We start from the raw sequence: 26,849 nt of genomic DNA on the forward strand, positions 1-26,849 counted from the left end.
TGTGTGTGTGTGTGTGTGTATGCGTGTATGTGTGTTTGTATGGATGTGTGTGTGTGTGTGTATGCATGTATGCGTGTATGTGTGTTTGTATGGATGTGTGTGTGTATGCGTGTATGCGTGTTTGTATGGATGTGTGTGTGTGTGTGTGTGTGTGTATGCATGTATGCGTGTTTGTATGGATGTGTGTGTGTGTATGCATGTATGCGTGTATGCGTGTTTGTATGGATGTGTGTGTGTGTGTGTGTGTGTGTATGCATGTATGCGTGTTTGTATGGATGTGTGTGTGTGTGTGTGTGTGTGTATGCATGTATGGGTGTATGTGTGTTTGTATGGATGTGTGTGTGTGTGTGTGTGTGTGTGTATGCATGTATGCGTGTATGCGTGTTTGTATGGATGTGTGTGTGTGTGTGTGTATGCATGTATGCGTGTATGTGTGTTTGTATGGATGTGTGTGTGTGTGTGTGTATGCATGTATGCGTGTATGCGTGTTTGTATGGATGTGTGTGTGTGTGTGTGTGTATGCATGTATGCGTGTATGCGTGTTTGTATGGATGTGTGTGTGTGTATGCGTGTATGTGTGTTTGTATGGATGTGTGTGTGTGTGTGTGTGTGTATGCGTGTATGTGTGTTTGTATGGATGTGTGTGTGTATGCATGTATGCGTGTTTGTATGGATGTGTGTGTGTGTGTGTATGCATGTATGCGTGTTTGTATGGATGTGTGTGTATGTATGCATGTATGCATGTATGCGTGGATGTGTGTTTGTATGGATGTGTGTGTGTGTGTGTGTGTATGCATGTATGCATGTATGCGTGTTTGTATGGATGTGTGTGTGTGTGTGTGTATGCATGTATGCATGTATGCGTGGATGCGTGTTTGTATGGATGTGTGTGTGTGTATGCATGTATGCGTGTATGCGTGTTTGTATGGATGTGTGTGTGTGTGTGTGTGTGTGTGTGTATGCATGTATGCGTGTATGCGTGTTTGTATCGATGTGTGTGTGTGTGTGTGTATGCATGTATGCGTGTATGCGTGTTTGTATGGATGTGTGTGTATGCATGTATGCGTGTATGCATGTTTGTATGGATGTGTGTGTGTGTGTGTGTGTATGCGTGTTTGTATGGATGTGTGTGTGTGTGTGTGTATGAATGTATGCGTGTATGCGTGTTTGTGTGTTTGTATGGATGTGTGTGTGTGTGTGTGTGTATGCATGTATGCGTGTATGCGTGTTTGTATGGATGTGTGTGTATGCATGTATGCGTGTGTGTGTGTGTGTGTATGTATGTGCCCCAGCCATTGCCAAACCAATTGCGTCCATAGTCAACTCTATCCTGTCTGCAGGCCATATCCCTAAGACCTGGAAAACTGCCAGAGTTGTCCCAATCTTCAAAAGTGGGGACAAAAACACTGTCTCAAACTACAGGCCAATCTCACTTCTCCCAATTCTATCCAAAGTTATGGAAAAATGTGTCCACTCCCAATTAAGCGAGATCTACACCAAGACAAATTTCCCTAGCCAATTCCAGTCTGGGTTTCGTCCCAAACACTCCACCGTAACTACCCTGCTAAAAGTTTGCAATGAAATCCAGTGTGGAATGGAACGGGGACAACTCACTGGTGCAGTATTCCTAGATTTTGCAAAGGCTTTTGACACAGTTGATCATGCTATCCTGCTTAACAAACTCCAGAGCTCTGGAATAGGGAAACATGCTTTAAACTGGTTTCAGTCCTACCTATCAGGAAGATCCCAACATGTGTCCATCTCAGGCTCTAACTCCAACCCCCTGGATATCACCTGTGGTGTCCCGCAAGGCTCTGTTCTGGGGCCCCTACTCTTCTCAGTGTTCATTAATGATCTTCCCACAGCTTGTAAGGAAGCCTCAATACACATGTATGCAGATGACACAATCCTGTATGCACACAGCCATAGCCTCTCTGACCTTCAACACATACTTCAGTCTGACTTTTTGAGACTCGAAAACTGGATTTCCCAAAACAAACTGTTTTTAAACACTGACAAGACTGTAACAATGGTATTTGGGACCAAGACTAAATTTGTAAGCTTCCAGTGACTGAGCTCCTGATTAGAACCAACGCTAAAACCACCCTAACACCTGTCACTAGTTTTAAATACCTGGGCTTATGGTTTGACTCCCACTTAACATTCGGGATGCACATTGATACCCTGACAACCAAGACCTATGCCAAACTAGGGGTACTTTACAGGAACAAATCCTCCCTAAGTCTCCTGGTCAGAAAGCGTATTGCACAGCAGATGCTAATGCCAATTATTGACTATGGAGACATAGTATATGGCTCGGCTCCTCAAACCCACCTTAGCAAACTTGACACCCTCTACAATTCAATTTGTCGTTTTGTTCTCCAATGCAACTACAACACACATCACTGCGAAATGCTCAAAGAACTAGATTGGTCATCACTAGAGTCTAGGCGCAAAGTTCACCTTTCCTGTCTCACCCTCAAATACTTTCTGGGCAAGCTACCCAGCTACCTGAACAAGCTCCTCACCCCTACCACATGCAGTACCTATCACCTGAGATCAGACTCCAAAAGACTATTCATGGTCCCAAGACTCAACAAAGTATCCGGACGTTCCTCCTTCTCCTTCCGTGCACCCCAAAACTGGAACAACCTACCAGAGACTCTCATATCCACCACCAGCTTAAGTTCTTTCAAATCTAAGGCTGTCTCACACTTTAATCTGGTCTGTAACTGTTTCATACGCTCATAATATATATTTTCTTTAACTGTGCATGCAATGTCTTGTATATAAATGTATACCTTGTTCATTTATGTAACTGTATTTGTAACCATGTATTATTTGTTTTACTCTGTGCCCAGGACATACTTGAAAACGAGAGGTAACTCTCAATGTATTACTTCCTGGTAAAATATTTTATAAATAAATAAAATAAATAAATAAATGCGTGTATGTGTGTTTGTATGGATGTGTGTGTGTGTGTATGCATGTATGCGTGTTTGTATGGATGTGTGTGTGTGTGTGTGTGTGTGTGTGTGTATGCATGTATGCATGTATGCGTGTTTGTATGTGTGTGTGTGTGTGTGTGTGTGTGTGTATGCATGTATGCATGTATGCGTGGATGTGTGTTTGTATGGATGTGTGTGTGTGTGTGTATGCATGTTTGCGTGTTTGTATGGATGTGTGTGTGTGTGTGTGTGTATGCATGGATGTGTGTTTGTATGGATGTGTGTGTGTGTGTGTGTGTGTATGCATGTATGCATGTATGCGTGTTTGTATGGATGTGTGTGTGTGTATGCATGTATGCATGGATGTGTGTTTGTATGGATGTGTGTGTGTGTGTATGCATGGATGTGTGTTTGTATGGATGTGTGTGTGTGTGTGTGTGTGTGTGTGTATGCATGTATGCATGTATGCGTGTTTGTATGGATGTGTGTGTGTGTATGCATGTATGCATGTGTGTGTGTGTGTGTGTGCATGTATGCATGGATGTGTGTTTGTGTGTGTGTGTGTGTGTATGCATGTATGCATGGATGTGTGTTTGTATGGATGTGTGTGTGTGTGTGTGTGTGTGTGTATGCATGTATGCATGTATGCGTGTTTGTATGGATGTGTGTGTGTGTATGCATGTATGCATGGATGTGTGTTTGTATGGATGTGTGTGTGTGTGTGTGTGTATGCATGTATGCATGGATGTGTGTTTGTATGGATGTGTGTGTGTGTGTGTATGCATGTATGCATGTATGCGTGTTTGTATGGATGTGTGTGTGTGTGTGTGTGTGTGTGTATGCATGTATGCATGCATGTGTGTGTGTGTGCATGTATGCATGGATGTGTGTGTGTGTGTGTGTGTGTGTGTGTATGCATGTATGCATGGATGTGTGTGTGTGTGTGTCAAGGATTGCAAAACAAAAAAAAAATATTTATTAAACTTTTTTTTTCTTTAAAAAATCTATCTAGGACTTACTTTCTCTCACACAACCCATGCACACACATATACTCACACATACATACACACATATACACACACACACACACACACACACACATTACCTGCAGCTCCCGGCTCTATATACAGGACAAGCATGCGGCACGTGCACGCGCGTTCGCATAGGAACACGCGGCCGCATGCTGTATAGAACAGCCCTGAAGCGGCAATCCAAGTGAGCCTTTAATTTTTTTTTAACATAGTTTTGAAGCAGGGGGTCTCTGGAGTTGAACCCCATTAATTTCAGCTCTGTCAACCCCCTGCTTCCATAGATACTTACATCTGCAGGGGGTGCTGGTAGCAGCTCGGCTAGCAGGGTTCACGTAATGGCGGAGTTTCAAATCTCCCGCTCCCTGCAGGCCAATAGGAAGCTGTGACATCATAGGGTTCGGCTTCCTATTGGGCTGCGTGACGCAGAAGATTTAAACTTTACCAAGAAACCGGCACCCCCTTTGGAGGTCTGTTTCTCAGGAAGCAAGTGGACCTCTGAGCTGCAATTAATGGGGTTCAGCCCTGGGGGCCCCCTAATTCAAACCTATGTTTAAAAACAATAATAATAAAAAAATAATAAATTGCTCCTTTAAAGGTATGGTCCAATCTACTTTTTTTTTTTTTTTTAAATAGTTTCTATACTCAGTATTACCCTGCTGCATTCACACAGGTAATCAGGTGCTAAGGCATTATTGCAGCCAATGCAATTGCTACAATGTGTTTGTCCAGAGTGAGTGCGCACGGCGCTCAGCTGCTTGCAGAGTCAAATAAAAATGATTCTGCCGCTCGGTGGTGTGTCACATGAGCGGTTCGCCCAATGAGGGCAAACCAGCTCCGGGACGTCATGGCTGCGCCCCCCCCACACCACCCCCCCTACGCGCGCAACTAGCAGGACACAAATCGCCCAAGCAAAATGAGCGCCTTACGTTACGGAGCTTGAGCGCCAGCATTCACCCTGGCCGCAGCCCTACAGAGCAGGTGTAGATTGTCTGACAGTAAAAGAAGCTTTGTTTATGTTTGGAGCAGCAATTCCGCCTATGTCACATATTACTTTGCTGCATTCAAACCAGAGTTGAACCATTCTTTTTTTTAAAGCTGTGGACACTCCCTGGGTTCCCGAGATACTGACAGGTGCAGCACCAGAGAACCCCCTCCCGGTTTGAACCATATGAAAAAAAAACCACTCCGAAGGCATTGTGTTTAGCAGCAGCTGTGTGTGTGCTGTGCTGTTGTATTTGTGTGTAGCAGCAGTTTGTGTGTGTAGCAGCAGTTTGTGTGTAGAGGTGCTGTGTTGTGTTGTGTGTAGAGGTGCTGTGTTGTGAGTGTAGATGTGCTGTGTTGTGTGTGTGTAGAGCTCCAGTGTGTGTGTGTGTGTGTGTGTGGAGGTGCTGTGGTGTGTGTGTGTGTAGCAGCAGTTTGTGTGTATGTATATCTGCTGTGTTGTTTGTTGAGCTGCTGTGTTGTGTGTGTGTCTGTCAGTGTCAGCAGTAGCATCAGCAGCAGTGTTTGAGTGTAGCAGCAGCTGTGTGTGTGCTGTGCTGTTGTGTTGTATTTGTGTGTAGCAGCAGTTTGTGTGTGTAGCAGCAGTTTGTGTGTGTAGAGGTTCTGTGTTGTGTGTAGAGGTGTTGTGTGTAGAGGTGTTGTATGTAGAGGTGCTGTGTTGTGTGTAGAGGTGTTGTGTGTAGAGGTGTTGTATGTAGAGGTGCTGTGTTGTGTGTAGAGGTGTTGTGTTGTGTGTAGAGGTGCTGTGTTGTGTTGTGTGTAGAGGTGCTGTGTTGTGTTGTGTGTAGAGGTGCTGTGTTGTGTTGTGTGTAGAGGTGCTGTGTTGTGTTGTGTGTAGAGGTGCTGTGTTGTGTGTAGAGGTGCTGTGTTGTGTGTAGCAGCAGTTTGTGTGTGTGTAGATCTGCTGTGTGGTGTGTGTGTGTCAGTGTAAGCAGCAGCATCAGCAGCATTGTTTATGAGTGTAGCAGCAGCTGTGTGTGTGCTGTACTGTTGTGTTGTATTTGTGTGTAGCAGCAGTTTGTGTGTGTAGAGGTTCTGTGTTGCGTGTAGAGGATATGTGTTGTGTGTAGAGGTGCTGTGTTGTGTGTAGAGGTGCTGTGTTGTGTTGTGTGTGTGTGTAGAGCTCCAGTGTGTGTGTGTGTGTGGCCATGTGTGAGGAGGTGCTGTGGTGTGTGTGTGTGTGTGTAGCAGCAGCAGTTTGTGTGTGTGTTGATCTGCTGTGTTGTTTGTTGAGCTGCTGTGTTTTGTGTGTGTGTGTGTGTACACAGAGGGGGCGGCAGTGTGTGGATATAGATATCTGCAGTGTAAAAGTATTTAGAGGTGGATTCATGTATTTACCATTTTATTTTAATAAAAAAATCTATATAACTGTAACCCCTTTCCCCCCCCCTAGACTCAACTGATGTATCTAGGGTGCGTGAGGGCAGTTACATGGTTGTGAGTGGTGGTGCATACCTGTGAGGAACAGGAGGGCCTGAGCTTCCCGCGATGTTATGGGGGAGACAGGACTCGGCTTCTGAGGTAGTGGCCTCCATATGGACTTAGTGGTGCAGCGCCTCCATCTCCTATAATTCCCAGGGATGTGGGAAGAGACCCTTATAGAAGAACCCCCTAGGTCTCGGGGTGAATGCTCCAGAATCACACAGCACAGTGGTGAAAAGTAACAGAGTCTTTATTGTACTCCTGTAGCAGGCACGGAATAGCAGCACACATGCAGATGCGCAGATACACGGTACACCTCCTCCTCCTCTCCCGCCAGATCACTTTCCGCAGGATGGTCTGAAGGGTATATTTCTCCCTGCCTCCACCCGCAACCGAGGGCGCCACGGGTGGGGCTAGCTCTTCCCTCACCCTCTAAGCAGGATGAGAGGTATCATTCCACCTACTGCTCACTAGGCCCTAGCTCCTCAGGAACCTAGCTACACTCTCCGTAGACTGACTACTCACTCCTCACACCAACTAGACTTCTCTAGACTGAACTAAGCATAGCTCCAGCAAGACTCAACTCAGCCTCAGACTCAACTAGACTGACTCTCACATGGACTGAACTCCTGACCGGCAGAGACAGCCACCTAAGTTTGGTCAGCCCCGCCCCTATGACATCAACAAGACACTCCCCCTCGGCTCGGGGTTGCAGCAGGGACAGGCTTGTATTAATCAAGCAGGCAGGGCTTTGCAAGGGGGAAAACCCATGATTACTACTGGGGCCTGTGGTTAACAGGACTTATCACAGTAGTAGGAAGATTTAGTAGCCCAGGCTGTTTACAGGGGGCTACATAACTATACAAAAGTGTCTATTATTTCTGAAAAAAAGTCTACATTTAGCCGATAATAGTAATAATCCCCTCAGAACAGGGCATTAATGCCCTGACTGGGTTAAAGTCCCTCGGCTTCGCCTCGGGCCTTCAACTCTTCCAGCCAGGGCATTATTGGCCAGTAATGCCCTGTTTTTCGGGGATTATTACTTAATTATAGGCTAAAGCAGGAAAATTCAGGGAATTATTGAAAACCCTGCTCTCTGATTGGATAATGCCCGGAATTTTAACCAATCAGTAATGTCCGAAATTTAAGCAGCTTGAAAAGTGCAGTTTTCAATCTGTTTATTTACAGCCAATCAGCTTTCAGAACAGCTGAGACAGGGAAGGGGATTGGTTAGAATTAAGTAATAGCTCTGAGACAGGGCAGGGGATTGGTCTAAAAGTATCAGCCATGGGGGGGGGGGGGGGGGAGAGAGGGGGAGATGGTGTCTGCAAAGAAGTAAGTAGCTGTCTGCAGTTTGTTTGTGGCTGCAGTTTGTGTGTGAGTGCTGTTGTGTTGTATATCTGTCTAGAGGTGCTGTGTGTATGTCAGTGTCAGTGTGTAGCGTGTGTAGAGGTGCTGTGTTGTGTGTAGAGGGGCTCTGTATAGAGGTGCTATGTTGTGTGTAGAGGTGCTGTGGGTAGAGGTGCTGTGTTGTGTGTAGAGGTATTGTGTATATAGGTGCAGTGTTGTGTGTATGTTGTGTGTGTATAGAGCTGCTGTGTTGTGTTGTGCTGTGTTGTGTGTAGAGGTGGGGGGGAGAGTGCAAAGTTTAGTAAGTGGCTGCATTTTTTATTGTGGCTGCAGTGTGTGTGTGTGTGTGTGTGTTTTGTGCTGTTGTATGTGTAGCAGCAGTTTTTGTGTGTGTAGAGCTTATGTGTGTGTGTGTGTGTGTGTGTGTATAGAGCTCCAGTGTGTGTGTGTGTGTGTGTGTGTGTGTCAGTAGCAGTGTGTAGCAGCAGAGTTTGTGTGTAGAGCTGTTGTGTGTGTAGAGGTGCTGTGTTGTGTGTCTAGAGCTCCTGTGTTGTGTGTGTGTGTGTGTGTGTGTAGAGCTGCTGTGTTGTGTGTGGTGTGCTTTTGTGTGTAGCAGCAGTTTGTGTGTGTTGAGCTGATGTGTGTGTGTGTGTGTGTACACACAGAGGGGCGGCAGTGTGTGGATGTAGATATCTGCAGTGTAAGTGTATATAGAGGTGGTTTCATGTATTTACCATTTTATTTTAAATAAAAATCTATTTAACTATACAAAAGTGTCTATTATTTATGAAATAAGCCTACATTTAGCCTATAATAGTAATAATCCCCTCAGAACAGGGCATTACTGGCCAATAACCAAGCAGAGACCATCGACGTCTGAAAAGCTCCCATGTTCTGCCTCTGATCAGCCTGATCATCAGTACAATTCATGCAGAAAGTTAGTTCCACGTGCTACTGCAACTGATGAAAGATTACAGGGCAATAATGGAGACCTCCAACCCAGTGTGCAGTGTGTTCTGGGTGCGTGTCATGATACAGGTGCAATTTCCTTTAAAAAAAGCTTACTGCTTTGCCACTTATCAAAAATATGTATTTGTGATATGACTTATGGTTTAATAGTAAGGGCCGGTCTTTATTAACATACGCTTGACACACAGGAGGTTAACTCACAGGGGCATTTACTAAACGGTGCTAATCCACAAGGCGCCACACAGCCCATTCATGGCTTTGGACCATTTAGGGCCTCATCCTTTATACACTTAGGTGTATATAGACTTTAATGGGGAATTTTGGCCGAGAATATCCCGAACAGCCTTCTCCGGCATACAATATATAGCATTTCCTCCTTTGTAAATATGGTTCGTAAAGGTACTCCTGGGGGTATTGTGAGAGATATATATATATATATATACACTATTAAATGTATACAATACCTTGTTCCCCCCTTGTTTGGTGATCTTGCTTATCACACGGACAATAAATTCCTTCTCCAGAGTGAATTTATGAAGCCCCACACTTTCAGAACTATCCAAAACGAAGAATAACATCACTGGTCCACATGGACATTCTGTGAAAAGAAACATCAAGATCAGGGTGGCAGAATGTCGCACTACATTCTGTTATTCTTTAGACTTGGGAAGCATCAAAGCAGGGACTTATTAGCAAGGGCTGGCTGCCTATAACTAATCTATAGCTAGTACTTCATATGTTTTTAACTTATAAAAGTTAAACAAATACTACATCGTTTTATATACAAAAACTACAGTTTTAGATACATAAACAAACTCATATCTATTAACATATGTTATGTTGATACTATTTTATACTATTTGTTAGAAACATCTTACACATGTGAAACATATTTTAAATGTATGCGACTGCAGGACATTACATAAGATTACATGGGGAAAAAACACAAGCCATGTGTGATGTGAGAAGATGCATGTTCCTATCAGTGCTGTAAATATTAAGACATTAAGGAAATGAAAGCAAACCCTTTCCCAAGTGCTTCAGTGTATTTGAGATCCGAAACATCTTGCAGTCACTTATTCGAAAGATGACACAGGAGCCATTTGGGCCCTTTTTCGGCTGAAAATTCAGACAAACTTAAATGGGGATTTCCTGCTGAAAATGACCTAGACCGTCGCCTAGGCATATATAGAATTACCCCCCATGGCCTATATTTACTAAGCGCACTATGCCATAAGACAAGTGTAATGTGTCGTCTGGTTTGGAAGGTGTCTTAATGCATAGACCTGCTTAGTAAACATGGGCCTTAATGAGCAATGGATTGAAAATCAGGACATTTAATAGGAGGAGAAGATGAAGGACATTAAATGGAGGCATCTGGAAAATAAAGTTTTTCAATGCGGTCCGTCTTAGGACTAAAATGAACCAAAAGCCGTCATTGACATGTTTAATCCGTCAAACCTGGATGACTTATGCTTTTTTAATGATAAACGTGATATGCCAAGATGCACTTTTACAAACATGAGAACTGAAACTTGGGATGGGCTTGATTCCCTCTAGCGTCTCCCTTTGGTGGTGTCGCGCAGTGGTGTGTTAATCCGAAAAGTGAGAGTTCTATATTTATCTCCCCAAACACACCTTTATACAGCACGTTGAGAGACACCAATGCACAAAGAGAAGCACATCTGAAATACGGGGGAGGAACTAGACATCGGTGAGGTGGGTGCAGTCTAGAACATTTGGTCGTGGCTGCTCTGCAGCCGCTACCAAATATCCACCGGCGCTTTGCCGCCACTCACCCTGCCGCCGGGACCTGTTGCCGTGGGGACCTGTCGCTCCCTGGTCGCTTCGCCGCTAATGTAAGTCCCTATGTTTTACCCTTATCCTAAAAAACCCTACTCTATGTCTGCACATCCCTCTGTGATAGGCTGAATGAACTGTCACTCACCCAGTGACAGCCAGTGAGGATGCACATCCTTCCCTCTGTGATAGGCAGAACGGCCTGTCACTCACCCAGGGACAGCACATCATGTGTAATGAGACTGCACATTTGCTGTGTAAGATCTGAAGTGTCACATATGAAATGTTTGTGGTGTTCGAATTGGAGGTGAAGAATACAAGAGGAAATGGACTCTGCACTTCATCATCAACCCTGCAACTGTGAGAACTTGGCTTTCTAAATGCTCTGACAATGTTTTCACATCTAAAGACTAATTTTCTAAGCTGCTGTGTAACTTTCCGTGTTACATTGCCCTCCCAGGCCTGATTTATGCATCTGCTCTTTCACATCCTACTCCTCATCTCCTCTAATACCTGGGAACTCTGTCCTTCTACCTCTCTCCTCCTACCTCTCATTATGCCCTCCCTATTTCTTTTTCTGTTTGCTGTTTCCTCCTTTCTTTGTAAACTTTTCTGTTCTCTCCATCTTCCCCACTCCGCTTCTATCCACAGTTCTTGATCTCTCCTGCCCTCCACCTATGCTTGTGCCTATACACTGCACCAGTATGTACACACTTTTCTCAACAACGACTACACCCCTAAATAAAAAGCACCCCCACAAATATTATTTTCACCCCCTCTCTCTCTACTCCTCATCCTTCCTGTTTGGGATAGGACCCAGCCATAAATACACCTGCTCTCTCCCACAACTCCCTGCCACCACGTTCCCTTCTAAGGCCTCATCCATGTTGCCTGCTTGCTGGCAGAAGCGCGCTGACGCACGCTCCCGCTCAGCACTGAGCCCCTACAGCAGCAATTAGAGCGGCTTTAGTAGGGGCTCACCTGCGCTTCCGCGTGCTTGCGGAAGCGTAGGTCTTAGGGGAATTTAAAATTCCCCCGCTTGCCGGCGAGACAGGCCGGTCATGTGAGCGGTTCGCCCAATGAGGGTGAACCAGCTCCGTGACGTCACTGGCCCGCTCCCGGCCAGTGACGTGCCCGCCCCCGGCCCACCCCCCGACAGCACGTGCTGTAATCAACCGCAAGGCCAGGGAAATGCACCCGCTTTCGCTGAGCCTCAGCGCGCCTCAGCACGCCAGCAGGGAGCATGGCCGAGGCCTAATAGTGTTAACCCATCTAATTTAATACCGACAAACGTTAAAACTCACCGCTCAAATGAAGCATCCCATTAACCTGCACTCATGGCTACTGTCCCACACTCAGTCACTCCTACAAACCATTGTGGCCAAGCACTGCCATCTACTGCACTTATTCCCTCACCAGCTGTCTCTAAGGCTGCGGGCAGGCAGGGAGAGAGCGCACTGGTGCTCATGCGCAATGACGTCACGCGCTCCCACTCAGCCAGACGATTTGTGGTCGGCTAGGTGCGCGCGCGTGTGGGGGGGGGGCGCGGCCAAGACGTCACAGAGCTGGTTCACCCTCATTGGGTGAACCACTCGCGTGCGCGAGCAGCAGATTCAAATTTGCTTGTAAGCAGCTAAGCACCGCGCATGCGCAGGCGCTCGCTCACGCTGGCCACACACATTCCAGCAATATGACTTAGATTGTAAGCTCTCTCCGGGGGCAGGGATTTTCTTTCCTAGTGTCTGACTTTGCTGTGCTTTTTATATTATTATAATTCCCCGTACTGTATTGTGTTTGTAAAGCGCTGAGTACCCTGTCAGTGCTATAGAAATAAAGATATAATACATCTCTCCCCCTCTGTGATAGACTGAGCGGCCTCTCACTCACTTAGGAAACACTGGTGGAGGGGATTTTAATGGAAGTGGAGACAGCAAGGAGAGGATGAGACATGAGATGAGTAGGAGAGGAGGGAGTGTAGTGTGCACAGAGCGGAGCAGACACAGCAAGGCAGGGAGTGCAAAGAGGGGAGGAGAGAGTGCAAAGAGAGGAGGAGAGAGTGCAAAGAGGGGAGGAGAGAGTGCAAAGAGGAGCAGCGCATGATGGAGGGGTGGAGAGGAGAGACTTCGAGGAAGGGAGAGGAGACAGAGACACAGCAAGGAGAGAAGGGGATATGAGATGAGGAGGGAGTGTAGTGTGCACAGAGAGGAGCAGACACAGACAGGGAGTTCAAAGAGGGGAGGAGAGAGTGCAAAAGAGGAGCAGAGCATGATGGAGGAGAGGAGAGACTTTGAGGAAGGGAGAGGAGACAGAGAGACAGCAAGGAGAGGAGGAGACAGAGACAGAAAGGAGAGGCGGAGACAGAGAGTGACAGCAAGGAGAGGAGGAGACAGAGGGATAACGAGTAGGAGGGAATGGAGAGCAGTGTGCACATTGGGCAGGAGGGAGTGCAAAGAGAGGGGAAGAGAGACAGCAAGGTCTGGAGGAAACAGAGATAGCAAAGAGAGGAGAAGACATGAGATGAGTAGAAGAGGAGGGAGTATAGTGTGCACAGAGAGGAGCAGACACAGTAAGGCAGGGAGTGCAAAGAGAGAAGGATAGGGTGCAAGGAGGAGCAGGGCATGATGGAGGAGAGGAGAGAAAACGAGGAGAGGAGATAGAAGCAGACAGCGAGGAGAGAAGGAGACCGAGTGAGAGACAGCAAGGAGAGGAGGAGACAGAGGGAATGGAGAGCAGTGTGTACATGGGGCAGAAGGGAGTACAAAGAGAGGGAAGGAGAGACAGCAAGGTATGTAGGAGGAGGGAAAAGAGAAACAGCAAGGAGAGGAGGAGAGTAAGGGCAGGTCCATACTGTCGCAGACCGTGCGGAAGCGTCCATGCGGGGCGCAAGCACATTGCCTAAAGGCATTGAGCGCGCCCATAGACTGCTCGGGCGGCAGCAGGAGGGGGTGCACATTGTGCGAGAAATCAGTTGAAACTGATTTCTCACCGCGACAGCCAGGTCACGTGAACGGTTCGCCCAATGAGGACGAACCAGCTCCGTGACGCCCCTAGGCACGTCCCCTCACGCGCATCTACCATGGACAGAAAACGCACCCGCTTCACGCGGGTGATGTCACAGCCTTTGCACACCTCTGAGCGGGCAAAGAATGTATGGCCTTAGCCTAAGGTGGGAAGAGGGGACAAGAGACAGCAAGGTATTACAGGAAGGGGTGAAAATAAAGAGTAATGTTTAATTAATAACCTTTCAGATCTCCTAGCTTGGCTGTTATGTTATGCTGGGTACGGCTTGTGTATATATAGAACAATGTGTAATTATTATAGTATCGGAGGACTATACCCCCCAAAAATCCGGTATGGTTGAATAGAATTGACTTGGCTTGGCTTTATAGAAGCATTTTTATTCCATATGTCTCTAATTTGTGCTTCCAAGTACCACTTGGGTCCAGATCCACTAAGCTCTGTTAAGTCAGGTCAAGCCCAACATGGACAGTATCTTCAAACTGCAATAATAGAACATTAAACCATGTTTTCTCCAGTAAAGAGCATTACGTTAACACAATGACCATATGTAATAATGACATCCTAATGAATTGTTATCATAACATTGCATATCCAAACAAAAAATGCCTGTTAAGGTTAACGCTGGGACTTAATGTTGAGCTCTGCAACAAGGCTTTGACTGGGCTGGATGCGTGCAACACCTCATGATTTAACTAATACAATGTTATTTCTCGGCATTATTTCCCTCTCCCCTCGACTTGATTTAAAGACCTATATCAGGGTCTGGATCTGAGTCACAGTAAGATATACGTATGTAGCAGACGTTATTGCACTAGCTGGTGCATTGCTGCGGGACATAAACACAGCAGCGGGAGAGGCAGCCATTGTCTTGAATCCGCCACATGCAAAAATGGTGAACACGCTATTTCGCCAGAGGGAGCACTAACATCTGCTACGTCTGTATGTGATCAGGACGGGAAAGGAAGTATGGCACCACCTTCATACAACACAATATTATTTTAACTGACTACATGGATTGCACCTGTTGTCACAATTTGATTTGTTATTGTTAGAAGAACATTCCCCCTGAAACTGTCTTGTGACAGCTGCTATTGATATGCAACCCGTGGAAATCTATTAAATAATACATTGTGTTGTTATCATGATGCATTTAGTTCTTTGTACTCCCCGCTCCTTTTAAACATACATTCTTCCAGAGGAAAATAAAAACAGACTGATTATAGAAAAATTAAACTTACTGTATCTATGAAGTCTCTGTTTCATGCAGTAGTGAAAGCAACAAAACATATGAAATCTTACATGGTTTAAACCCCCCCCCCAAATAAATCAGTTCTCTAGTATTAGATAATAGTGACTGTTTTTCTTTAATCAACTCTTAATGCCATTTTTAGTGTGTTTTAATATACTGAGCATCCTTTGATTTCTATGGCAGATTGTAGCACACGTCCCCAGCAGTGCAAGATTTTTGCAACACTTTTCTGTTTGTGATAATTTGTTGCCAATATTCCCAGAAGTTTGAGCTGCAAATTGAAACATTAGATAATGTTACCTTATTAATATAAGGCCACATCATAGCTGCTGCCTTACCCTGACAGAAGCAGCCAGGATCACCAAACGATTGCCAGCTTAGTTAAGAATGTAGAATTATACATTGTCACATTGTCACGTGCTTTACATATACAAATAAGGCCCGGGCCATAGAGATGTGGGGAGAGCGGAGGCGCGCTAACGCTGAGGCTCGCTAACGCTGAGGCTCGCCTGCTTCAGTCAGCGCGATTCCACGGACTTGCAGGCGAGCCAGCGTGCGCGAAGGGAGCCGGGGGGAGGTGGTTGGAGGCGGGGCAATGACGTCGCTGGGCCAATCGCCCGCGACGCACTGACGTCAACGTCACGGCGCCGACGTCACGGCGCCGTGACGTTGACGCTGCTTCAGGCTGATTGGATGTTTTCAGCCGACAGCGCGCTGAAAAACAGCTTGGCGCTCGGCTGAAAACTCCAAAGCCTCCGCACGCCTGCGACGCTCGCGTGAGCCCCCTCTAAAGGCATCCTCATTGAGGATGCAGGGGCTCAGCGCGGAGCGTCCGCACGCCTCAGCACGGCCTGTCCTTCTATGGACGCAGCCTTAGAAAGAAAAAAGGAGGATGAGGGAGGGGGGAAGTAGGATTGCTGCTTGAAGCCAGCAGGAACCAGCAGATTGTGGTGCACTTTGTGCTCTTTTTCAATAAAGTTACAATTGTAAAAAAAGTTAGACTGTTAGAATGAGGAGGGAGGAAGCAGGGATTGCATCATTGCCATGTGGCTATTGCCCTGATACAGTATGTGTGAGCCCCTCCTCCCTTCTCTCTGCTGCTGACTCCTTTACTGGGAATCCTACACAGACGCAGACACAGAATCACTGGGAATCCTACACAGACGCACCGGGGATGTGAAGCCATGCATTCAAACAGGAATTAGAAGGAGCAGTGTGATAAGAGAGGTGCACTTACGCTCCCCTACTTACCTGGGAGACACCCTAATATTCAGGAGGTTGATGCATTAGTCACACATATAGGTCACATATTTATTCCCGAACTCTGCATTTGGAAACTCCCATGTAAAAGTTTCCCCCTGAAAAGATTCATAATATACAATGCACCATCTTTCTAATCTTCTGATTTGGTGTACTCACCGCAGCATGCTGAGGAAAGAAGAACAGAGAAACGTCATGTAATTATGTTAAGCAAAGACTTTACATATTTACAGTACTGTAAAGTTCTAGTAGCCATATTAATCCTGGAGAAGTGCCGGTTCCTTGTAGGTTGTGTATACACTTGAAGAAGAAACCTATTTAGTTTCAAAAGCTCTACACCAGGGGTGGCCAACTCCAGTCCTTAACGGCCCCCAACAGATCAGGTTTTCAGGATATCCCTGCTTCAGCGCAGGTGGCTCAGTTGTTGACTGTGCCACTGTTTGAGCCATCTATGCGGAAATGGAGATATCCTGAAAACTTGACCTGTTGGTGGCCCTTGAGGACTCCTGTAGTTGGCCACCCCTGGTATACACACTATCATTAAATATATCTCCGAAGAACTCTTATGTTCGTTCTCTAAAATCTATAACAACCTACAACAAATCTAATTACTTACAGGAAATGCATGTCATTTAACACATAACTATGTGAAATGGGTTTAAAAGCAGAACTATCCCCTCATATTGTTCCCAAGATTCTTGTTCCCATCATTGTCAGAATCGGTATAAGAAAGTGGGGGTACGGGAGAGGAAAGGTAACCTCTTGCATCAGCCAAGGTAATGGGAATGCACAGTTGATAGGGTGCACTAAGGGATCGATGAATAAGCAAAAAAATAAATTAGGGGAAAAGCGTCCCCTCTTGGACTTCACTCGAATCAGATTGTAATAAACAAAATTGAACTTTTACTAGGTGAAAATTAAAAAGAAGCAGTGACATAAGAACATTACTGGAAAACATAGCAGTGCTTAGTTCTTCAGTTGCAGGTATGTGTAAGAATACCTTAAAGCAGCAATACGAGTTAGCTTCCGGAGATACCTACCTCCGTAGTGGTGCTGGTATCCCTGCATTCAGAGAAATGGTGTGTCTAATCTAATGGCGGCTTTAAATATCCCTCGTCACACGGGCCAATAGGAAGCTGTCACGTTATCCGGTGATACCATTACAAAAAAAACGCAAGCTTGACCCTACCTGTCTTTCTAACTATCGACCTATCTCCCTCCTGCCTTTTGGCTCTAAACTTCTTGAACGTCTTGTATTCTCTCAATCTGGCTTCCGCACTGCTCACTCAACTGAAACAGCCCTCACTAAAATAACTAATGAGCTCCATGCTACCAAAGACAGAGGTCATTACACTCTGCTCATATTACTCAACCTCTCTGCAGCATTTGACACCGTGGACCACCCTCTTCTCCTTCACATTCTCCATTCTCTTGGTATTCGTAACAAAGCTTTATCCTGGATCTCATCCTACCTCTCCCATCGTACTTTCAGTGTCTCTTCTGCTAACACCTCCTCCTCCTCTATTGATCTCTCTGTGGGGGTACCCCAGGGCTCTGTCCTGGGACCTCTTCTCTTTTCTCTGTACACACTCTCTCTAGGTGACCTAATCACATCTCTTGGATTTAAATATCACCTCTATGCTGACGACACACAAATCTACTTTTCTACCCCTGACCTTACACCTGCTGTACAGACCAAAGTTTCTGAATGTCTCTCTGCGATATCATCCTGGATGGCCCACTGCCAACTTAAACTTAACATGGCAAAAACAGAGCTCCTCATACTTCCTCCCAAACCTGGCCGTACTACCTCCTTCCACATTACTGTTGGAAGTACTATCATTCACCCAGTAGCCCAAGCACGCTGCCTTGGGGTCACACTCGACTCCTCTCTCTCATTCTCCTCTCACATTCAAAACGTATCTAAAACCTGTCGCTTTTTTGCTCCACAATATTACAAAGATACGCCCTTTCCTCTGTTACTCGACTGCTAAAACTGACTCAGGCCCTCATTCTCTCCCGTCTCGATAACTGTAACCTCCTGCTGTCCGGCCTTTCTGCCTCTCACCTATCTCCCCTACAAACTATCCTAAATGCTGCTGCCAGAATCCCTCTACCCTTTCCTAAATCTGTCTCAGCGTCTGCTCTGCTGAAATCACTCTCCTGGCTTCCTATCAAATCCCACATCTTGCACTCAATTCTCCTCCTCACTTTTAAAGATTTTCACTCTTCTGCCCCTCCTTACATCTCAGCCCTAATTTCTCGCTATGCACCATCCTGACTCTTGCGTTCTGCTCAAGGATGTCTTCTCTCTACCCCCTTTGTATCTAAAGCTCTCTCCCGCCTTAAACCTTTCTCACTGGCTGCCCCACACCTCTGGAATGCCCTTCCCCTCAATACCCAACTAGCCCCCTCGCTATCCACCTTTAAGACTCACCTTAAGACACACTTGCTTAAAGAAGCATATGAGTAGCACCGTAGCTAATACTAGGCACCTGATACATAAAGCTTGGCCCCCTGCAGACGCACTTATCTGAATGCCCTCCTACTGTCTCTGTACGTTCTTCCTACCTACAAATTAGATTGTAAGCTCCTCGGAGCAGGGACTCCTCTTCCTAAATGTTACTTTTATGTCTGAAGCCCTTATTCCCATGATCTGTTATTTGTATTATTTGTTATTTATATGATTGTCACGTGCACTACTACTGTGAAGCGCTACTGTATGTACATTAATGGAACCTATATAAATAAAGACATACATACATACCAGGGGCTTTAAACTCAGCAGAGATACCGGTACCCACTACGGAGAGGTATCTCTGTTAGCTGGAAATGAATAGGGTTCAGCTCTGGATACCCCCTGCTTCAATCATGTAATAAAAAATAAATATATGTATTTTTTAAATGCTAGGCAGTATTGCTGCTTTAATAGGTACAGTAGGTAGAGGTACCCCATTACCCTAAGAACTCCTAGGGTACAGGGTATAATAGAGACTAGTGACACTTGATATTAGAGTGATTGCTGTACTGGAGTGATCAGTTGCACAGTTACTAGTCACCAGGGCTGCTGATAGGGGAGGAGAGCCGGGATACATGTCCCAGGCCACGCGGCTGCGGGGGGCCCGGCCAGGGCTGCTGATAGGGGAGGAGAGCCGGGATACATGTCCCAGGCCACGCGGCTGCGGGGGGCCCGGCCAGGGCTGCTGATAGGGGAGGAGAGCCGGGATACATGTCCCAGGCCACGCGGCTGCGGGGGGCCCGGCCAGGGCTGCTGATAGGGGAGGAGAGCCGGGATACATGTCCCAGGCCACGCGGCTGCGGGGGGCCCGGCCAGGGCTGCTGATAGGGGAGGAGAGCCGGGATACATGTCCCAGGCCACGCGGCTGCGGGGGGCCCGGCCAGGGCTGCTGATAGGGGAGGAGAGCCGGGATACATGTCCCAGGCCACGCGGCTGCGGGGGGCCCGGCCAGGGCTGCTGATAGGGGAGGAGAGCCGGGATACATGTCCCAGGCCACGCGGCTGCGGGGGGCCCGGCCAGGGCTGCTGATAGGGGAGGAGAGCCGGGATACATGTCCCAGGCCACGCGGCTGCGGGGGGCCAGGCCAGGGCTGCTGATAGGGGAGGAGAGCCGGGATACATGTCCCAGGCCACGCGGCTGCGGGGGGCCCGGCCAGGGCTGCTGATAGGGGAGGAGAGCCGGGATACATTTCCCAGGCCACGCGGCTGCGGGGGGCCCGGCCAGGGCTGCTGATAGGGGAGGAGAGCCGGGATACATGTCCCAGGCCACGCGGCTGCGGGGGGCCCGGCCAGGGCTGCTGATAGGGGAGGAGAGCCGGGATACATGTCCCAGGCCACGCGGCTGCGGGGGGCCCGGCCAGGGCTGCTGATAGGGGAGGAGAGCCGGGATACATGTCCCAGGCCACGCGGCTGCGGGGGGCCCGGCCAGGGCTGCTGATAGGGGAGGAGAGCCGGGATACATGTCCCAGGCCACGCGGCTGCGGGGGGCCAGGCCAGGGCTGCTGATAGGGGAGGAGAGCCGGGATACATGTCCCAGGCCACGCGGCTGCGGGGGGCCCGGCCAGGGCTGCTGATAGGGGAGGAGAGCCGGGATACATGTCCCAGGCCACGCGGCTGCGGGGGGCCCGGCCAGGGCTGCTGATAGGGGAGGAGAGCCGGGATACATGTCCCAGGCCACGCGGCTGCGGGGGGCCCGGCCAGGGCTGCTGATAGGGGAGGAGAGCCGGGATACATGTCCCAGGCCACGCGGCTGCGGGGGGCCCGGCCAGGGCTGCTGATAGGGGAGGAGAGCCGGGATACATGTCCCAGGCCACGCGGCTGCGGGGGGCCCGGCCAGGGCTGCTGATAGGGGAGGAGAGCCGGGATACATGTCCCAGGCCACGCGGCTGCGGGGGGCCCGGCCAGGGCTGCTGATAGGGGAGGAGAGCCGGGATACATGTCCCAGGCCACGCGGCTGCGGGGGGCCAGGCCAGGGCTGCTGATAGGGGAGGAGAGCCGGGATACATGTCCCAGGCCACGCGGCTGTGGGGGGCCCGGCCAGGGCTGCTGATAGGGGAGGAGAGCCGGGATACATGTCCCAGGCCACGCGGCTGCGGGGGGCCCGGCCAGGGCTGCTGATAGGGGAGGAGAGCCGGGATACATGTCCCAGGCCACGCGGCTGCGGGGGGCCCGGCCAGGGCTGCTGATAGGGGAGGAGAGCCGGGATACATGTCCCAGGCCACGCGGCTGCGGGGGGCCCGGCCAGGGCTGCTGATAGGGGAGGAGAGCCGGGATACATGTCCCAGGCCACGCGGCTGCGGGGGGCCCGGCCAGGGCTGCTGATAGGGGAGGAGAGCCGGGATACATGTCCCAGGCCACGTGGCTGCGGGGGGCCCGGCCAGGGCTGCTGATAGGGGAGGAGAGCCGGGATACATGTCCCAGGCCACGCTGCTGCGGGGGCCCGGCCAGGGCTGCTGATAGGGGAGGAGAGCCGGGATACATGTCCCAGGCCACGCGGCTGCGGGGGGCCCGGCCAGGGCTGCTGATAGGGGAGGAGAGCCGGGATACATGTCCCAGGCCACGCGGCTGCGGGGGGCCCGGCCAGGGCTGCTGATAGGGGAGGAGAGCCGGGATACATGTCCCAGGCCACGCGGCTGCGGGGGGCCCGGCCAGGGCTGCTGATAGGGGAGGAGAGCCGGGATACATGTCCCAGGCCACGCGGCTGCGGGGGGCCCGGCCAGGGCTGCTGATAGGGGAGGAGAGCCGGGATACATGTCCCAGGCCACGCGGCTGCGGGGGGCCCGGCCAGGGCTGCTGATAGGGGAAGAGAGCCGGGATACATGTCCCAGGCCACGCGGCTGCGGGGGGCCCGGCCAGCGCTGCAAGTGGAAGCCGGGCAGACCCAACTCTCTGCGAGGCTTGGCCTCTCTCCCGCTGGCGCGTGCATGAAGCTGAGCGCAAATTCTGGGCAGGCCTAGCTTACGGTGCGCACCGGTGGGAGAGAGGCCCGGTCTCGCAGAGAGGGAGGCCCAGCATGTGAGAGAGGCGCAGCCTCGCACAGAGGGAAACCCGGTGTGGGACAGAGGCCCCGCAGCAGCTGGGGAGACCAGCCTCAGACCACCCCAAAGGTAGGTATGTAGTGAGTATTTTGTGTGTATGTGTGTATTGTATTATGTTTGTGTATTGTATTTTGTGTGTGGGGGGTATTGTATTTTGGGGGAAGGGGAGTGGTATTGTTTTCTGTGAGATGGGGTTGTATTGTATTTTGGGGAAGGGTGTATTGTATTTTGAGTGGGGGTGTAATGTGTGAGGGGGGTAATTATGTGATAGCAGAGGGGGGGGGGGGTGAGTGTGAGAGGAGAAAGGGGGTGGAAGAGGAAGGTGAGGGAGTGAGAGGGGGGAGAGTGAGGCTGCCGACTTGGGGTAGGGATGGTCGAAACTCTATTAGTGGGCCCCAGGAAATCTGTCTGCGGCCCTGCTAGTCACAGTAGATTATAGTTAATATGGATACATTGTTCTTAACAGGTAATAAATCACTTTAATAGTTGAGTGGAAAGATTCAGCTGTAATAGGAAGAGTGGTGACTTTGAAGCCTGTTGTAATGAAAGTGTTTGTTTCAGCAGTGTTTCAGTCTCAATAGGTTCAGTCCAGAGTGTGTTCATTAATTTATTGCAATACAGGAGGGCCCCGGGCATGCGGCGGGTTCCGTTCCAAGGGCACGCCGCAAAGCGAAAATCACCGGAAAGCGGAACCGGCGATTTTCAGTGTGTGCGCATGCACAGAACTGCAATTCCCCCTTCTGCTTATGCGCTACCTCGGCACCCCCTGTTCTGCTAATGCTACCTCGGACTTCCCCGTTCTGTGCATGCGCAGACATGGCGGCCCCCTTCTCGGTACTGCCGTTTTGGCGTATCGCCGAAAAGTGGGGCGCCGAGAAGCGGGGCCCTGCTGTATACATCTGATTCTACTGCAGTCCAAGAGGGGGCTCTTTCCCCTTTATCCCATCATGGTTACAAGTACTTAGGTCCATATTTACTAAGCAGTGTTCTGCCATAATACACCTTCCAGCATTGGAAAACACTTTACAGTCCGTTCCAGAAGGTTTGCTATGGCAGAGGACTGCATAGTAAATATGGCCATGTTTGGCTTTCTATTAGCTCACCATAGTGAGGCTGATCCCCAGTGTCAAAAATCATTGTGCAGTTCAGCTTCTGAGGAACCCTCAGTTTAGAGTACAGTATGTACACAAATTGGGAGCGATATCCACTTTAAAGCAGCAGAATGTGTGTTAAAAAAAAAAAAGAGGTATGAAACAGGGGGTCTCCGGAGCTGAACCGTGGTCATTTCCGCTGTGGTGAACCCCGTGTTCCTGACATAACACAGGTAACACGGGCTTATAGAATGTCGCAAGGGATGACATCACGGCGTTCTATAGGCACGGGAGCTTTCAATTCACCATTGCGATAGCCCCCACACAGCCCAGCCAGAGGTGCAACCGGCACCCCCTATGGAGGTAAGTATCTCGAGAACAGGGGGTCCTCGGAACAGAAATGAACACGGTCCAGCTCCGGAGACCCCCTACTTCAAACCTATAACTCTCAAAAAAAAAAAATGTAAAAAAGGACAGCAGGATTTCGGCTTTAAACCTAGATATAAATGTATTAGTACAACATGTAAGCACACATACGGTATGACTGTGACAAAAGATTATATTTATTATTATACACATTAAGAGGACTAGGTGGGTCTTCTGGAAATGTGAGAAAAATTCGGATATATTTGTCTCTATTATTATTATTATTATTATTATTATTATTTTGTTTTAGCCCAGTAAGATTTTGGTTTGGGACCAAAGATCTATGCTTTTTTAGACATAACGTGCAGTAAGTTCTTTATATGTTTTTGGGGTTCTATATAATAGAATGTATACAAATGTTGTATATAGATAAGTCAATGACTAATATTCCCGTATCATAGCGTTTTTTCCAATAAGTATGCCGTTATTTTGTCTCACGGTTTCCAAAGCTGAGACGCACAGGCCCACATTTCCTAAGCGGTCGTTGCCATGACATTTTCTGCGAGGTATCTTCCAGCGCCTGAACGAGTCTTATGGCCGAAAACTGCTTACTAAATATGGGCCTCAGGTTTTCTATAGTAAACAAAAGTTAATAGCTCCTATTAAATCAGACCGACAATAAAGTAGTTTATGCCAGAACATGAGTACTTACAGCTGAGTTTTTGAATAATGTCAAGTATTTCACATTCCTGCAAACGAAGTAGATACTGCCTGTTAGTGCTCTGTAATGGATTATACGCAAAGTCTTCTAACTGCAAAACTAGGGTCACGGAAAGATATTCGGCAGCAGCAGGATTGTTAGGGAATAAAAACAGAGACCATTTCATTCAGTGGGAGCTATTTTCTTTGTGTTATTGTTTTATTTTATTTATATTTATTATTATTTATTTAGGACCTACAGATGGGCCACACTGTGACATAGTTGTAGGCTTAAAATACTTTGGCCAAAGAATTGAACGAAATGACCCGTGCTTATGAGAAGACAAACAGATAAGTATTTAACTATATAATATGTCAAGTTAGACGTAGCATGAGGCATTTTTGTCTTTGGTAAGAAAAACAAAGGGAGATAGGGGAGCACTGAAACCATTACATATGTGAAACATCTCTCAATATGCTTTAACTACATCAGTGCCAGAGCAGCAAAGGGGTTCTTTTCTAAATCCCTTTTGCAATAGGCAGAATTAAGACATGTTTGCACGGTTTATTCCGGTATTTAAATGATCCTGCTATTGCAAATCGGTGAGTACGGTACACAAATGTATTTTTTCATTTTCTGAAAAATATATATCGCAAGGCTCTCCCATGCACTATATTCAAAGGCGCAGATCCTCAAAGCGCCATTAAGTTAATGCATCGGTAGGTGCTAAGAGGTATCTTCAGAGCTCACTAACGCAGTGTAAATTGCTAACAGGTATCTTCAGAGCTCACTAACGCATTGTTAAGTGCTAACAGGTATCTTCAGAGCTCACTAACGCATCGTTAAGTGCTAACAGGTATCTTCAGAGCTCACTAACGCATCGTTAAGTGCTAACAGGTATCTTCAGAGCTCACTAACGCATCGTTAAGTGCTAACAGGTATCTTCAGAGCTCACTAACGCATCGTTAAGTGCTAACAGGTATCTTCAGAGCTCACTAACGCATCGTTAAGTGCTAACAGGTATCTTCAGAGCTCACTAACGCATCGTTAAGTGCTAACAGGTATCTTCAGAGCTCACTAACGCAGTGTTACGTGCTAACAGGTATCTTAGAGCTCACTAACGCATCGTTAAGTGCTAACAGGTATCTTCAGAGCTAACTAACGCATCGTTAAGTGCTAACAGGTATCTTCAGAGCTAACTAACGCATCGTTAAGTGCTAACAGGTATCTTCAGAGCTCACTAACGCAGTGTTAAGTGCTGGTTTCAGCCGTAACGGGCTCTTCGGTTGCTACAACGACCGGTAGTGCTAATGACATGCAAAGTTCCCTCTAACAGCCTATCCACAGAGCTGTGTTATAGTTACCGCAGGGATGTCTCGATGTGTTACTGAGGTCTTACCTAAAGGTGGCGTTCACTCTCTGCAGGGACTGAAATGTGGGTTTTGTAGAACAGGAAAACGCACAGTTCAGAGTTTGAAGGGAGTCAGGGCCACCTTTAGGTAAGACGGGAGTAACGCAAAACATTGGATGAGCGAGCGAATAATGCAAAGACATCCACTAAACTTTGTGGCCACTCTGTGTGTGTGTTTTTTGTATGTTTTTATATTTTTTTGTTGTTGGTGTGTTCTGTCTCCACAGGATAAACACCTGGAACGATTTTGATGAAACTTAAGGGTACCTTTTTGCCATCATAACTTAAGATCTGCCAGAAGTTTCAACCAAATCCGTGCAGCCCCCATCTTGGAGAATTCATTTCTTATTTTTTTTAAGTGATAAAAAAAAAAAGATTCAACGGTACATCTCATCGACCGAATTCTTGATACAAAACATTAAATGTATTATTTTGCAGCTTGTATTACATTTTCAGACAATTTGCTTGAAATTAAATATTTAAAATAAATTGGTGACCACAGTTACCGACAACAACAACCCACACATTTACTTTGACCTCTAGGTGGCAGTGATAATTATTTGTAATATGGTTCTGATCGGTTTTCCACAATATTCACGGTCAGTATAACTGTTCATACAGCAAGTCCTTGTTGGGAATGAGATTTGTGTGTTGTTTTTTTCAACTTCGAACTATGAGATTTGACAACGAGATTGTCATTGTTACATGGAAGTGTTTTGCAGTTTGTGCCCCGATCGGCACTATCGCAGTTTAATGAATCACCCCCTAAAGGTGTGGTTTAAACTGTATGAAATAAATGTAGGCAGTAACAAAGCCACACAAATTGATCTATTGAGAAAGTTGGAAAAGGGGTCAACGTTCAGCCACATCCTGAGGTTTGTGATATTTTGGCACCTACTGTACATGTAGGGGAAGTACAAACACATACATTGGGTCCGGGAAGTCCAGGCATACCAGCAGGGCCCTGTAATGTAGAGAGTTTATATTAGGAATTTGTCTAACAGATACATCTCTTCAATTGCTTAGAGCCCTCAGGCAGCAAAGACACTAACAGAGCTGTATATACATTTCTTATAGATCCATGCCGTAGACTGACAATTTCTTCTCCATTGAAATCAAACCGCCCATTCACAATATGAACTAAAAGACATGCACGTAAGCAAAAATTCAGATGACTGCCAATCATGTTGAATTAACTTGATGTAATTCCTCAATATATAATATATTTATATTGTATATATACACACACACACACATACACACACACACACACACACACACACACACACACACACACACACACACACACACACACACACACACACACACACACACACATCAAAAAGAAAGAAGCGCCAGCTCCGTGATGTAATAGAGAAAATACATGAGATTTATTGAGAGGTAGAGTGGTCAATAGGACCTATGCTCTCAGGTGAGATTAAAAAGCATACAATTAAAACATATGGTTGCAAAATGTAGCAGTGAACAAGCAGTGTGAGGTATAGGATCAGAGGCAGGAGAGTGGGGCATCAAGGAGCGTCGTGACGCAGTGTGAGGAGGCGGAGCATTGATCGTGGGCTTGATACTAGGAAGCAGCAGCGTTTTCAACACAGCGTATCCACTCTAGACCTCTAGCTCTGACTGAGCTAACACAGAAGGGATTTTATCTTCAGC

At 47.6% G+C, this 26,849-nt stretch overlaps 1 protein-coding gene across 1 annotated transcript in view; it reads right to left on the reverse strand.

Moving 5' to 3' along the window:
• LOC142487558 (collagen alpha-1(VI) chain-like) overlaps positions 1-9,350 on the reverse strand; it is a 32,582-nt gene extending 23,232 nt beyond the window's left edge. Inside the window, exon 1 of the mRNA XM_075587081.1 lies at positions 9,187-9,350. Coding sequence (XP_075443196.1) covers positions 9,187-9,336 — 150 coding nt within the window. The 5' untranslated portion in view covers positions 9,337-9,350. The remainder of the gene's footprint in view (positions 1-9,186) is intronic.
• Positions 9,351-26,849: the final 17,499 nt, after the last annotated feature.

The sequence above is a fragment of the Ascaphus truei genome, chromosome 2, assembly GCF_040206685.1.
Source record: "Ascaphus truei isolate aAscTru1 chromosome 2, aAscTru1.hap1, whole genome shotgun sequence".
NCBI lineage: Eukaryota > Metazoa > Chordata > Amphibia > Anura > Ascaphidae > Ascaphus > Ascaphus truei.